The 15,716-nt window shown below is 44.0% G+C and overlaps 2 protein-coding genes and 1 gene segment (V, D, J or C); all 3 read left to right on the top strand.

Annotated features, from left to right (window-relative positions):
• LOC132781523 (immunoglobulin lambda-1 light chain-like) overlaps window positions 1-15,716 on the top strand; it is a 224,553-nt gene that overhangs the window by 113,919 nt on the left and 94,918 nt on the right. Inside the window, exons 1-2 of one of the 4 annotated variants that reach the window (XM_067473141.1) lie at window positions 1,800-1,890; window positions 1,988-2,291. The exons of the other annotated variants lie outside the window; for them this stretch is intronic. Of the exons in view, the coding sequence (XP_067329242.1) occupies window positions 1,845-1,890; window positions 1,988-2,291 (350 nt within the window). The 5' untranslated portion in view covers window positions 1,800-1,844. Of the gene's footprint in view, window positions 1-1,799; window positions 1,891-1,987; window positions 2,292-15,716 lie in introns of those variants that run through there. 4 annotated transcript variants of the gene reach the window in all.
• LOC132781637 (immunoglobulin lambda-1 light chain-like) overlaps window positions 1-15,716 on the top strand; it is a 123,809-nt gene that overhangs the window by 18,996 nt on the left and 89,097 nt on the right. Inside the window, exons 1-2 of one of the 3 annotated variants that reach the window (XM_067473135.1) lie at window positions 5,971-6,075; window positions 6,243-6,546. The exons of the other annotated variants lie outside the window; for them this stretch is intronic. Coding sequence (XP_067329236.1) covers window positions 6,030-6,075; window positions 6,243-6,546 — 350 coding nt within the window. The 5' untranslated portion in view covers window positions 5,971-6,029. Of the gene's footprint in view, window positions 1-5,970; window positions 6,076-6,242; window positions 6,547-15,716 lie in introns of those variants that run through there. 3 annotated transcript variants of the gene reach the window in all.
• On the top strand, window positions 13,296-13,875 carry LOC132781513 (immunoglobulin lambda variable 2-8-like). The segment is given in 2 exon segments: window positions 13,296-13,353; window positions 13,550-13,875. Coding segments are annotated over 2 exon segments (372 nt in total).

Raw genomic sequence — 15,716 nt, forward strand, 5'->3', positions numbered from 1 at the left:
ACTTCTACACTGTCAAATTCATTTGTTTGACCCCACTTGAACTACCAAGGGTCCATGCTATAGGCTTCTGGGAGTTATAGATTTTCTGTACCCAAGATATTTATATTTCTGTACCAAATATAAATATATATATGTACCCAAGAGTATGGGTGCCTCACCAAAATGCATTTCTTACCATTTTGTACCATAGAGCAATGGCAGTGAAAGTGGGATCACAGCAAACTAATTCTAGTGTAGATGCACCCTTAAGGACATCTGAGGCCTCTGTGCTTCCCTTCCCTTTCTTACCAATCCAAACCATGCCTTGATTCTTGTCCCTCATTCCATGATTCTCCAAATCAAAGGTAGCCACATTTTTGGTGAGAAGCTGAAGGTCAAACATGGCACGGTTTAAAGTACAGTCGGCTTTGAGAATTAGGTTAAAAATGTTCATTCAAGAAATTTCTAGGTCCTCCAGTAGAACTCTATGGTCAGTTTTGATCAGAAAAAAACATTGTCCTGCAACCATTGACCATAGAGTCATGCTGGGGGACCTAGATATTACTAGAGTGATATTTTCTCAGGCTATTAAATAGCAAGTTTTCCAGTTGTCGTTTTCCACTTTTGCAGTGTCCCTGTGCCCCTAACCCCAGCGAATGTGTAGGACTGACTGTAGTTCACTAATGGGTTACTTTACATTTGTGTGTTGCCTGCTCTCCTGGCTTTGGCCTTTAGGGGGCAAACTTGTTCCACCTTCCCAGGATGGGACAAAATAGAACCTGATGGCCAACACAGGAGACCTTTGGGGGGATATGAAGCAGGAGGACCTCCATGAGACTCAGCCGCTCTTCCAAAATCTTGTAGTTCAGGCATGTAGCCGGGGGGGGGGGGGGGGGGGGCTCGGGGGGCTTTAGCCCCCCCCCCCCCCGAAATTCTCATGGTGGTTCGCGAAAAGGCCTTACTGGTGCATTATTTAAACTGTTATGTTTATTCATATCATGATCTGATCACCATACTCAATATATCCCATATGCATGGCGGTATTGGGGTAATGATACAAAAGGTTTGCTAGGCTAGACCCTCTTTCACTCAGACTCAGCCCCCCCCCGAAACTCACCCCCCCCGAAACCCCCCCTGAAATTTTTTTTAGCCCCCCCGAAACGAAATCCTGGCTACGGGCCTGTTGTAGTTCATTCCTTTATTATGCTGCTATGTAAGTTGCTTTACTATTAATTTCATGATCTGAGATGAAGACCAAAGTCCTTGGTACTATAGAAACAGCTTGCTTGGCCCGCAGGACCAGATTCTGGGCAAAGTGAGAGGACAGGTTTGTAGTGGTCTTCATGTTACCTGTTTCTTGATGTCTTGCTGGTTGGCTTCCCATTGGAACATGTCCTTGGCCACTGTTGGAACAAAAGAGCAGACTAGAGAAGTCTTTAAACTTGATTAATCATGATATTGAACTCCTGTTGTTAAAAATAGCCTTTCAGTTGACATTAGAGGCCAGTGTGGGACTCTTACTAAACCAAGAAGGCATCCTCATGTTATCCCGTGTTGAAGCACCCTGTAGCTTTGAGACTCATTTAAGCCAAATCAGATCCCCGAACCACTGTCATCCTGGGCAATGGCCATCTCCATTTTATAAAACAGCATTAGGTAAATGGATTCTTCTGTCTTTGCTGCTGCCATTTGTTTACGCATTCCTGAGAGAGACATGAGGCTCCAGCACAGCCAATGGCCGTGGGGCAGATTTGCATGAGGGTCTCTTTCCTCACTTTGGGTTGATTTGAAAAAGGAAGGAAGGGGAAGCAGCCAGAGAATTGCAGGGGTGTTTCAGAAAGTGCACCTCCTTTGGAGAAATCATCATGGCCCTGGCCCTGCTGTTCTTGGTACTTCTCAGTTACTATGCTGGTAAGGCGGTAAAGGGTTTTAGATTATCTCTAAAGTGCAACAAGGCAATGGTAGATAAGCCAATTGAACTTCTATTTGTTCCTTTCATTTATCAAAGGTGTCCGCTCTCAGGGAACGTTGTTTCAGCTGGCTTCAACATCTGAGTCCCTGGGACAGACAGTCACACTCTCCTGCACCAAAAGCAGTGGAAGCTGGAGCAGCTATGTCTACTGGATTCAACAGAAATCTGGAGAGGCCCCTCGCTTTGTCCACTGCAATGGCTGCAGCAGCAGGGGACCAGGGATCCCAGATCGGTTCATGGCGACTGCTTCTGGGAGCACGGGCACTTTAACCATTACAAATGTCCAGGCTGAAGACGAGGCTGATTATTACTGTGTATGTTGGTACAACCCAGACAACTCGTATCACAGTGAACCATTTGCATGGGGAAGTGAGACCAAAACCCTCTCTTCTCCTCCCAGGATGAGGAAAGTCACAAAGTTTGAACCTTTTAGGTTATTCAGAGAGATACGGCTGGGAGATTCAGTGCAGAATATTCCATTCCTAACGAAGTGCTGGAAGGACCCGGTAGAGACCTCAAGGGTTTCTATATTGTAGAATGAATGCTGTTTGACCTCATGTGAACTACCATGGGTCCATACTATAGGATTCTGGGAGCTGCAGGCCTTCTTTGCACAAGAGTGTGAGTGCCTCACTATAATTTTGTACCATGGAGCCATGGCAGTGAAAGTGGGGTCACACAATAATAATAATAATAATAACAACAACAACAACAACAACTTGATTTTTATACCCTGCCACCATCTCCCCTAGGGGACTCGGGCGGCTTACAGAGGGACAAGCCCAAATAAAACAGAAACACAATGAAAATCAGTCAACATCATAATAAAACAAACACATTCACTAAATGAATTCAACGCAGATGCATCCTTAAAGACATATGAGGCACCTGTGCTTCCCTTTCCTCCCCCACCAAACCAAACAATTCATTGATTGTTGTCCCTCATTCCATGATTCTCAGGTTAGCAAATAGCAAGTTTTTTTGTGTGATTTTCACTATTGCAGTGGTCCTGTCCCCAAACCCCAGTAAACGTGGAGGACTAACGGTAGTTCCCTATTTGGTTGCTTTGCCTCAGTATCTAGTTTATGTATTGCCTATTTTCCTGCCTTTGTCCTTTAGGGGGAAACCTTGTTGCACCTTTCCAGGATGGGAGAAAGGAGAATATGATGGTACCCACAGGAGCCTCAGCTCCTTCCTGTGATGATGTGAAGGAGGAGAATGTCCATGATGCTCAGCTGATATTTCAGGGTCTTCTAGTTCATACCTGCCTTAAGCTCAAGGGCTGCCAAACAGATTCCTTGATCATGAAGTTCAAGGTCTGAGAACAAGGCCTGGAAAGAGCTTGCTTGACTCTCAAGACCAGATTCTGGGGAACCCACATAGGGGCTACAATGGTTTTTGGGTTGTCGTCTCTTCAACAGCTATCTCTTGAATGTCTTGCTGGTGAGCTTTCCATTATTTGACCAATGTTGGAACTAAAGGTTGGATTGCAGAGGTCTTAATATTGATATTGTGTTTGATCTAGTTTTCTAAGGTTATTCCAGTAGAGCTCTTGTTACCTTCTTACCTTCTCGTGAGTTCAGCTGGGCTAGAGAGCAATTGACTGCCCCTCCTGGTTTAGATATCCAAATGCTGAAAGAAAGAGGAAAGGCTTGATTTGCTTTCCTATTGATCTTTCCATATCTCAGGTTTCAGAATAGAAGGTCTTCCATATTTGGAATGAATCTCCTAATGTTAAAGTTAGCATGCTATGATCCATTTACGATTTGAAAGAAATCTTGGTTTGATGACTTGCTGGCGCAACCCTAGAAACTCTTTGTACTATGTTAGAGTATGGACATTCCATATGGTCTTAAAAGAGGCATTTTATACCAGTAAGGTCTATGGGGTGTTTGATTTTGTCGTGATGTCATTTATTCCCCAGTGAAAGAAGACCTTTCCAGAAGAACCAATGACCACAGGGTGAATTTGCATGAAGGCACCATTCTTCAAATCTGGTTGTTTTAAAAAAAGAAGAAAGAGGGTAGCTCCAGGACAACTGTTGGTGCATTTCAGAAAGCCTGACTACTTTGAAGAGTTCACCATGACCTGGGCCCTGTTGTTCTTTGTCTTTCTCCATTACTGCCCAGGTAAGGAAGAGAAAAGGTTTAGAAAGTCCTAAAGGCCAACAACATAATCATCTCCACTTTATAGGAAACATATAACCATTTCGTGATGCAAAGAGAATAAGTTTTATACTTTTTATCGATGTATATGGATTGTTGTTTACATGATTTGAATATGTTGTAAGCCGCTTTGGGTCCCGTAAGGGAGAAAAGCAGGAAATAAATAAAATTTATTATTTATTATTATGTATTATTAAATTGCCATTTAATTTCTTTGCCTTTTTTTGGTCAAAGCTGTCCATTTACAGCCAATGGTGACCCAGCCTGCCTTCGAGTCTATCTCCATTGGACAAGTAGTGAAACTCTCCTGTTTGAAGAGTAGTGGAAGCTGGGATGGCCGTTTCTGGTGGATTCAACAGAAATCCGGAGAGGTCCCTCACTTTGTTCACTGCAATGGCTGCAGCAGAGGAGAAGGGATCCCAGATCGTTTTACTGTGTCTGCCTCAGGGAACAATGGCTATTTAACCATCACAAATGTCCAGGCTGAAAATGAGGCTGATTATTATTGTGTTTGCTATTACAGCACTGGCAACGTGTTCCACAGTTGTCTATTCTCATGGGGAAGTGAGATAAAAAACCTTCAGTCTTTGTCTCCACTGAATTGAGTCACCCAATAAAGTTCCTTGGTTAATAAGAAGCTCAAGGTCTCCTTAACAAGGGAGAGTGGGGAGATTGCTGTCATTTTTTATCCTATTCCAGGGACTGAATTTAGGACCCTTCCTTTCACATCCAAATTGCTCTGCAGTGTTGGGGAATTCCTGTCAAATTGTTCTTGTGGGTCTTAGGTTGTTTCAGTGTCCTGTTTCAAATACTGAACTGGTAGAAAAGTGTTGGTGGCCACTTTCTCTACAGCACCGTTCTGTGCCTTCAGGTAATGTTATGACTTACGGTGATATTATGGCAATCCTATCATAGGACTTTCATAGCAGACAATATGTGACTTCACCAGACTCACTCAATGGGCCTCCGTGGCCAAGCAGGGATTTGAACCCTGTTCTCCAGAGTCATAGTCCTATGAGATACTTAAAGAGTGAAGTTTTATCACCCCTTCAACATGCTCAAAATGTCAAGGTCCTTGAACTTTTTCTCCTATATTTTGTTCTCTTTTCCTCTTATCCTTGTTACCTTTCCCTGAACTTGCTCCAACTTGTCCTTCTTAAAACATGGTGTCCAGAACTGAGCACAGGACCCCAGATGAGGCCTGATCAGCTATGTGACCTGATCATTAGGCATGATTTTGTGGTGAGCCTTTGTGCCAACATGTATTGCCCTCATCTCAATAGCCCAACCCTTTTTGAAAATAAGGACTTTATCACACGAGGCATGCAAACTGGCTTTGAAGCACAATGCTGTACGCCAGTCTGGCTCCTTCCCACAATTAAATCATAAAGTGATGTCAGGAGATCGGATTCACATCCTCTGCAACCCCACCCTAATTCCCCCTTCTTATTCCCAAGGTCCCAGTTTTGTTTTTATTTAATGTCTTTCAGTAATATTTGCCTCTTTTTTTGGTTAGCCATTGATGAAATGGAAATTACTCCAAACAAATAAATTTTAAAAAATTACAGAGCTGCAAAATGGAGTTATGTAGTTATGTGGAAGGACTTTTACAGAAGAGCACATTGAAAAAATGCTGCAAGAAAGGTGAGATAACACAGGTGCTCATTCTGGTATGTAACCACTATCAATGATCATGCGACTGCTATGAAATAGCATCTCCTTGTGATAAAGTCCAAAATCACTTATATGCAAATCAACCCTGTTCTATTTGTTTCCTGTTTTACCACCAAGAACTGCAAGGCTGATTTGCATGAAGGGAACATGTTTTACCTCCATGCAACCTAAAATAGAAGGGAAAGTCTCAGACAGCCCTCATTTTCCTCCTGAGAGTAAACCCATTTTGGAAGTTCACCATGGCCTATGCTCTGCTGTGCTTGTCATTGTTTGGTTGTTGGGCAGGTAAGGAGACGAAGGTCTAAAATAACAGCGGTCTCTGGGTGACCAAGCAAAATGAGTTCCCATGGGCATTTCTCATAGGAATGGGATGCATTTGTGAAAGCCAAGAAAATGATTACATGCCATTTTATTCTCATTTTTCCTCTCTGTCTCTCTTTTTGTCGCTCCAGGTGTCCGTTCACAGGGAATGGTGACTCAACCTCCCTTTGCGTCTGTGTCCCAGGGAGAAACAATTAAACTTTCTTGCTCCAAAAGTAGTGACAACTGGTACCAGTATACTAGCTGGGTTCAACAGAAGTCCAGAGAGGCCCCCCGTTTTGTGCACTGCAATGGCTGCAGCAGCAGGGGACCAGGGATCCCAGATCGGTTCACGGCATCTGTTTCTGGGAACGATGCCTATTTAACCATCACAAACATTCAAGCTGAAGATGAGGCCAATTATTACTGTATTGCTTGGTCGAACAGTGCTAACGTGTGTCACACTGCTTTAATCTGATGGAGAAGTGAGACAAAAACTGTCACTGTTTCTCCCCAGAGCAGGGGAAACATCAGCAAGAGCTCAGTTAGGCCTGGAGGCATGAACCCCATGATGTGCTGTTATGTACCTTCATGCCATTTCTGACTGATGGCAACCCTATCAAAGGGTTTCTTCGGTCTGAGAGTGTGGTGCTATCCCAAGGCTGCCCAGTGTGTTCCCATGCCCAAAATGGACTCTGGTCTCCAGGATCTTCGTCCAATGGGATATTTAAAGAGTGAAGTCATAGAATTCCTTCATTTTCTTTTTGTCAGGCTGAAAATGTCAAGCTCCTTCAACTTTTCCTCCTATATTTTGTTCTCCCTTCCTTTTATCATCCTAGTCTTTGAACATGCTCCAACCTGCCCTTCTTAAAATATGGTGTCCAGAACTGAACACAGGACATCAGATGAAGCCTGATCAGCTATGTGATCTGATCATCCGGCATGTTTTTGTGATGAGTGTTGTGCCACCATGCATTACTCTCATCTCGGTAGCCTGACCCTTTTTGAAAATAAGGGCTTTATTGCATCAGGCAGGCAAAATGGCTTAGAAGCATGATGCTATACGTCAGTCTGCCTCCTTCTCACAGTTAAACCATAAAGTGATATCAGGGATCGGATTCACATCCTCTGCAACCCCACCTTAAACCCCCCTCCATATTCCCAAGGCCCTTGTTTTGTGTTTATTTAATGAATTTCAGTAATATTTTCCATTTTTTTTGTTAGCCATTGATGAAACAGAAATTACTCCAAACATTTTTTTTAATTTTATTAAAAAAATTACAGAGCTCCAAAGTGGAGTTATCAAGTTATGTGGAAGGATTTTGCAGAAGAGTACATTGGAAAACTGGTGCAATCATGCCATCGAAGAAAGGTAAGATAACAAAGGTGGCTCATCCTGAAATTTATCTGCTATCAGTGATCATGCGACTGCTGTGAAATAGCATCTCCTTGTGATAAAGTCCAATATCACTTGTATGCAAATCAACACTGTTCTATTTGTTTCCTGTTGCGTGTGGATGGGCGACACTCCTCCCGCCCACAGAACCAGGGATGACACGGACACATAGATGGAGTAAAAATTGGCCACAACTTAATTTATTGATTACAGGAACAAAGGGTTGCCTGCCAGGCATGGGTTCTGGATCAAGATCGATCAACCCGCTGCTGACCGATACCTAAAGATTCCAAGAGGGGGCCCACCGGCACAATACTGGGCAACAAAACACAGCACCCCGGGAACTGCCGGATGTTCCCTCCCCAGCCAGTAGGGAAGGGGTAGTAACCAGATCCAGGGCCCATGCCAAATGCCAACCGAAGTTGTGACGAACAAATAAAGAACAACAACTGCAACACTGTACAAAACATAAATCGTGCAGGGTGGGTGGGAGGACAACTCAAAGCAGACCTCGTGCCTGCCCAGCCCTACGCAGTCTATTTGAGGCTGCTGGGCGAAAGGAGCCACTGGCCCCTGGCCAATGGCAGGTGTTGGATAGGGCCGGCCGCTGATTGGCCCGCTGACCAAGAGGCGGTAAAACTTCCCGCCGTGCAGGGGGCTTCTGGGAAGGAGAAGCCCCCTGCTACTGACATGGCCGGTGGGAGGGCGCCCCCCACCACAACAGGCCTTGCCCAGTAAGTTGGGCAATTAATTTGTACCACCAAGGACTGCAAGGCTGATTTGCATGAAGGGAACATGTTTTACCTCTGTGCAAGTTAAAATAGAGGGGAAAGTCTCAGACAGCCCTCATTTTCCTCCTGAGAGCTAAAGCCATCTTGGAAGCCATTTTGGAAGCTCACCATGGCCTACACTCTGCTGTGCTTTTCGTTGTTCAGCTATTGGGCAGGTAAGGTGATGAAGGTCTGGATGACCAAATAGAGTGGGCATTTCGAATAGGAATGGAATGTATTTGTGAAAGCCAAGAAAAAGATTATGTGCCATTTTATTCTCATTTTCCCTCTCTGTATCTCTTGTTGTTGCTCCAGGTGTTCATTCACAGGGAACGGTGACTCAACCTCCCTTTGCGTCTGTGTCCCAGGGAGGAACAATTAAACTCTCCTGCTCTAAAAGTAGTGGGTAGCTGGGTTCAATAGAAATCTGGAGAGCCCCCTCACTTTGTGCACTGCAATGGCTGCAGCAGCAGAGGACCAGGGATCCCAGATTGGTTCACGGCATCTGCTTCTGGGAATGACGCCTATTTAACCATCACAAACGTTCAAGCTGAAGATGAGGCTGATTATTACTGTGTTGCTTGGTGTGCTGTCACACGCTGGGCCTGTGCATATGACTGTGAACAGGACATAAATTCTGTGTGCCCAACGGGATGCCGGGGCTGCTTCAGATTAAAGGCCCTTGGACCTCCCCAAAACAGAGTTCTGTAGAGGCTTAAAGTAAGTCCAACAAAGTTCTTTATTGATGAAAACAAACAGGTACTTTAAAGCATTCTTAACAGTTTATTGGCTCTTGCAATCGTGACCACTGGGAACAGGCACTATCTTCTTAACTGTATACTAACTAACGGGGAAATCCTTAACTTCTAATCTGGGTAGTCTGTACTTGTCTCTGTTGGCGTGGAGCCCCTGCACCCAGTACCAACTGCTTCTGGCTTCCGCGAGAGACCCTTACCAGGCAGAGCTTTGTAGACTTCCAGGGAAAAAGGAGTTCAAGTTGTTGTGATGGCTGGTTGAAGTCCCTCAGCAGAGGATCTGCAGGGCTGTACAACCCCAGCCAAGCTGTAGGCTGTAGGCTGTATATCTCCCCGGCCAAGCCGTAGAAGACGAAGCTTTCTACAGGAGCTCTTCGTTTTATGTCCTGTGTGGAAAGCTGCTCTGTGTGGACTGACTCAAAAAGGCTCCTATTCCCTCCAAAACTCAAAAAGGGGTGGGACCAGGGACCCTAACGATAATTGACAGGTGATTTGCCGTATGATTGCAAACTATAACAGGAAGCCACTCTGATTTAGAGCTAAAATTTAGGGGTCTTTGCCAGGAGGCAGAGACCAATTAGACTCCTCAAAGAGTTCTTTTTTCCCTGGCGAGACAGAGAAGCATCCCATATTTTTCCCTGATTTCCCAATGAAAAGTCTCACCAGTTGAAGAAAAGCCATCGAAGTTTAATGCGATTCAGCTGAAACCGGATGCAAAGCTGCAATCATTCGCCAAGCTAAGCATGAGGGGAATACACCAATACAGTCATATTTATAGCAAATTCAGGGTTGCAGAGTTCAAACTCCCCGCCCCGGCTTCCCTGTTCCCTGCCATGATTGGGCGATGGGCTCCAGTGGTCCGTAGGAACCAATGGGGAGACCTCTGCCACCTGGTGGCGACAGGCAATCAGGAGAGATGGAGGCGGGATGAGGGAGCACAAAGGAATCTGGGAAAGGGGTAAACAAAGGAATGCCATGTGCTCTCTGAGACAAAGATCCTTCCTGGCTGTGAGACAGGAGAACAATGATGGCAGCCTGAGGTTAATGCTAAGTAAACAAAAGCAGAGGGGAAGATTTCCCTTTATCTTACAGAAACTTTTGTCAAACAATGCTTTACTCTAGTGGGCCATCTTCCGAGGCTAGAGATAAGAATCTCCTTCTTTTATCCATGCAAATGTGTCTTTGGCGGGAGGTTTCAGTCTTTTGTTTCTGAAGGCCAGAGGGTTCGCTTACATATTTCTTTGGAGGGAGAAGGGGCAAAGGGTCAAGAATACAAGGAAACATAAAAACCATATAGAAATTATACACAGGGAAATCATATGCAGCTATCTTCCCATCCAGGACCCCAGAGAGAGATTAATAATACCAATTATAAAAAGCAGACGATATCAGGACACAGCATGAATTTATAAGTTGTCTTGAAGAAAGTTCATGGGTAGAGACCGAGTCCTTGAAGAGAGTGAAGTCCAGGAATGTAGCAGAATTCAAAAAGCCACCAAAGGGAGTCTATGGAGTTCCACTGGGCCAAGACACAAACCCCTGCAGCTCTGGGATGGAAGCCGGTCCCATGGTCCTTGGAAAACTACAGCTCTCTCTCTCGAGAGAGAGGCAGAGTCCCCAAGGTCTAGCCATTCCCAAAGTTTCATGGGGTCCTCATTGTTTGTTAAGGCCTTGGCAAATTGACCAAGACTTAACCCCTATTGTGCAGTCTGGTACCCTTGTCCTTTGCAGAACTATAAGTCACCATCCCTTGTTGGGGGGGGGGGGGTCATGCTCGGCTTCAACCCTGCTGCAAAATCACAAGCCTGGGATTGCAAACAAACATTTAATGCAAAGCAAACAGAATTGGAGCTCCTGCTACAGCTGTACCAGCACACTTGGTCACACAGTGCGAACGTGTATCATTGTGCTTCAATCTGATGGAGAAGTGAGACAATAACCTCCATTGTCTCTTCCCAGAGCAAAGGAAACATCACTTTGATTTTTAAAATTTATTTACTGTATTTTTATTGTTGTTTCATTGCTTTATCCCACTCCCACTCTCTTCTCCTTGTACTGTACATGCAATTTATACAGCAAACTACAGAAGTTACATTTGAAATATCAATCTCAGTCTTAGCACATTCTCTAAATAATTCCTAATGGGTTTCCATGTCCTCTTAATTATTGCAACCTTTTCAATTGGGTTGTTGTAGGTTTTTTTCAGGCTATATGACCATGTTCTAGAGGCATTCTCTCCTGACATTTCGCCTGCATTGAAAAAGTATTGTCGAAAGCTTTCATGGCCGGACAATGTCTATGGCAAACATCCTCAGAGGTAGTGAGGATGCTTGCCATAGACGTAGGCGAAACGTCAGGAGAGAATGCCTCTAGACATGGCCATATAGCTCGAAAAAACCTACAACAACTCAGTGATTCCGGCCATGAAAGCTTTCGACAATACTTTTTCAATTTTTCCTCTATTGAAGTTCAATTTGCAATTTGTTATTTTCACATTTAACATATTAACTATATACTTATACTAATTTGTCAGAGTCGATTTTGTTTTCTCTTTCCAACCCCTCACTAAAACAATTTGAGCACACACTATTAATTTGTCAACCAATTTTTCTTTCTGTATATTATTCACTCCTATTGTCCTTGCATGTAATACATTTCTATTAGATATTATTATTTGTAGATTTAACATTTTATTTATTTCTCCTTCAATCATTCTCCAGTATTCTTGCACTCAATCACATTCCCATATCATGTGATTAAACACCCTTCTTTGCTCACAACCATGCTAGCACCTATCCTTTATCCCTGGTAACAAATGTGAAAGTTGTGAAGGAGTTCTGTACCATTTTTGTAACATTTTCCTTCTCAATTCTGGCCACAGGGGGAGCTGCCACTTCACTATCCACTTGTGACATCAGGTCCTTTGATGGAGTACTTCCTCATTCTTCAGCATGCTGCTGGAAGGTTTTATGGTGTCATAAATTAGTTAAATTCGCCTCCCCTCATGAAGCGGTAACTAAATTTCCTACTTGACAGATGCAACTGTCTTTTGGGCTGTATAGGTCAACAGCAAGCTAGACTATTAATGGTCGGAAGCTTGCTTTGACCCAGGCTGGCTTTGAACTCATGACCTCTCGGTCAGTAGTGATTTAATACAGCTGGCTACTAACTAGCTGCACCACAGCCCAGCCCGGTCCTCTCCTGTCCTTCCATCCTTCACCCTGTAGGGAAACATCACCAAGAGCTCAGTTATATGTAAAGGAATGAATCCTATGTTGTGCTGTTATGTGCCTTCATGTCATTTCTAACTCATGGCAACTCTATCAAAGGGTTTCCTGGGACCGAGAGCGTGGTACCATCCCAAGGCTGTCCAATGTGTTCCCATGCCCGAAATGAACCCTAGTCTCCAAAGTCTTAGTTCTATGAGATACTTAAAGAGTGAAGTCTTATCACTTCTTCATCTTCTCTCCATCACGCTCAAAATGCCAAGCTCCTTCAACTTTTCCTCCTATATTTTGGTCTTCCTTCCTCTTATCATCCTTGTCACCCTTCCCTGAACATGCTTCAACCTGTCCTTCTTAAAACATGGTGTCCAGAACTCAGCACAGGACTCCAGATGGAGCCTGATCAGCTATGTGACCTGATCATCTGGCATTCTTTAGTGGTAAGCTGTTGTGCCATCATGTATTACCCCCATCCCAACCCTTTTGGAAAATAAGGACTTTATTGCACGAGGCAGGCAAATTGTCTGCAAATCATGATGCTGTACATCAGTCTGCCTCCTTCCCACAATTAAACCATAAAATGATGTCAGGGGATGGGATTCACATCCTCTCCCACTCAACCCCAATTTATTTAATGCTTTTCAGTTATATATGCTGTTTTTTGGCTAGCCATTGATGAAACAGAAATTACTATAAACAAATAAAATAATTATAGACTGGCAAAGTTGTGCTATGACGTTATTTGGAAGTACTCTTGCAGGATGCTCATTGGAAAATTGGCATAATCTCACCATTGAAGAAAGGTGAGATAGCAAGGTTGCTCATCCTGATATGTATCCGCTATTGGACACTGTGCGACTGCTGTGAAAGAGGATCTTCTAGAGATAAAGTCCAAAATCACTTATATGCAAATCAACACTGTTCTATTTGTTTCCTGTTGTACCACCAAAGACTGCAAGGCTGATTTGCATGAAGGGAACATGTTTTACTTTCATGCAACTTAAAATAAAAGGGAAAATCTCAGACAGCCCTCATTTTCCTCCTGAGAGTAAACCCATTTTGGAAGCTCACCATGGCCTATGCTCTGCTGTGCTTGTCATTGCTTGGTTATTGGGCAGGTAAGGAGATGAAGGTCTAAAATGACAGAGGTCTCTGGCTGATCAAGCAAAAAGAAATCCCATGGGCATTTCTCATAGGAATGGGATGCATTTGTGAAAGCCAAAAAAAAAAAAAAAAAGAAAAAAGAAAAAAGAAAAAAAAAGAATGCCATGTTATTCTCATTTTTCCTCTCTGTCTCTCTTTTTGTCACTCCAGGTGTCCGTTCACAGGGAACGGTGACTCAACCTCCCTTTGCGTCTGTGTCCCAGGGAGAAACAATTAAACTTTCTTGCTCCAAAAGTAGTGACAACTGGTACCAGCATACTAGCTGGGTTCAACAGAAATCTAAAGAGGCCCCCCGCTTTGTGCACTGCAATGGCTGCAGCAGCAGGGGACCAGGGATCCCAGATCGGTTCACGGCATCTGTTTCTGGGAATGACGCCTATTTAACCATCACAAACATTCAAGCTGAAGACGAGGCCGATTATTACTGTGTTGCTTGGTCAAACAGTGCTAACGTGTGTCACAGTGCTTTAATCTGATGGAGAAGTGAGACAAAAACCTTCGCTGTTTCACCCTGGAGGCATGAAGCCCATGATGTGCTGTTATGTGCCTTCATGCCATTTGTGATTGATGGGAACCCTATCAAAGGATTTCCTGGGGCTGAGAATGTGGTGCTATCCCAAGGCTGCTCAGTGTGTTCCCATGCCTGAATTGGACCCTGATCTCCAGAGTCTTTGTCCAATGAGATAGTTAAAGAATGAAGTCATAGAACCCCTTCCTTTTCTCTTCATCAGGCTCAAAATGCCAAGCTCCTTCAACATTTCCTCCTATGTGTTGTTCTGCTTTCCTCTTATCATCCTAGTCGCATTTCCCTGAACATACTCCAACCTGTCCTTCTTAAAACGTGGTGTCCAGAACTAAAAGATGATCAGGTCACCTATGTGACCTGATCATCTGGAATTTTTTTGTTGTGCCACTACGCATTACCCTCATCCCAATAGCCCAACCCTTTTTGAAAATAAGGACTTGATTTCATGAGACAGGCAAACTGGCTGCCAAGCAGGATACTGTATGTCAGTCTGCCTCCTTCCCACAACTAAACTCTAAAGTGATTTCAGGGGGAGGGATTCATATCCTCTCCCAACCACGCACCAATTCCCCCTCATTATTCCGAAGGTCCCATTTTTTTGTGTATTTAATGTTTTTCAGTAAATTAGTTGTTCATTGGTTAGCCATTGATGAAGCTGAAATTACTGTAAACAAATTTTAATTATTACAGAGTCGCAAAAAGCGGGGGTTAGGTTATGTGGAAGGACATTGGAAAATTGGTGCAATCATGCCATTGAAAAAAGGTGAGATAACAAAGGTGCTCATCCTGGTATGTATCTACTATCAATGATCACGCGACTGCTGTGAGATAGCATCTCCTTGTGATAAAGTCCAACATCTCTTGTATGCAAATCAACACTGTTCTATTTGTTTACTGTGGTACCACCAAGGACAGTGAGGCTGATTTGCATGAAGGGAACATGTTTTACCTCCATGCAACTTAAAATAGAGGGGAAAGTCTCAGACAGCCCTCATTTTCCTCCTGAGAGCTAAAGCCATTTTGAAAGCTCACCATGGCCTACAATCTGCTGTGCTTTTCATTGCTCAACTATTGGGCAGGTAAGGGGATGGTCTAAAATGACAGAGGTCTCTGGATGACCAAATAAAGTGATCTTCCATGGGCATTTCTCATAGGAATGGGATGCATTTGTGAAAGCCAAGAAAATGATTACATGCCATGTTATCATTTTTCCTCTCTGTCTCTTTTTGTCACTCCAGGTGTCCGTTCACAGGGAACGGTGACTCAACCTCCCTTTGCGTCTGTGTCCCAGGGAGAAACAATTAAACTTTCTTGCTCCAAAAGTAGTGACAACTGGTACCAGTATAATAGCTGGGTTCAACAGAAATCCGGAGAGGCCCCCCGCTTTGTGCACTGCAATGGCTGCAGCAGCAGGGGACCAGGGATCCCAGATCGGTTCACGGCATCTGTTTCTGGGAACGATGCTTATTTAGCCATCACAAGCGTTCAAGCTGAAGATGAGGCCGATTATTACTGTGTTGCTTGGTCATATAGTGCTAATGTTTGTCACAGTGTTTTAATCTGATGGAGAAGTGAGACAAAAACCTTTGCTGTCTCTCCCCAGAGCAGGGGAAACATCACCAAAAGCTCAGTTAGGGTATGAAGGCATGTTTCCCAGGTTCTTGCTGTTCATAGAATCATAGAGTTGGAAGAGACCACATGGGCTATCTAGTCCAACCCCCTGGCATTCAGGAAAAGCACCATCAACCCCCCCCCCCGAGAGATGGCCATCCAACCTCTGTTTAAAAGCCT

Source organism: Anolis sagrei, chromosome X (assembly GCF_037176765.1).
Source record: "Anolis sagrei isolate rAnoSag1 chromosome X, rAnoSag1.mat, whole genome shotgun sequence".
Taxonomy (NCBI): domain Eukaryota; kingdom Metazoa; phylum Chordata; class Lepidosauria; order Squamata; family Dactyloidae; genus Anolis; species Anolis sagrei.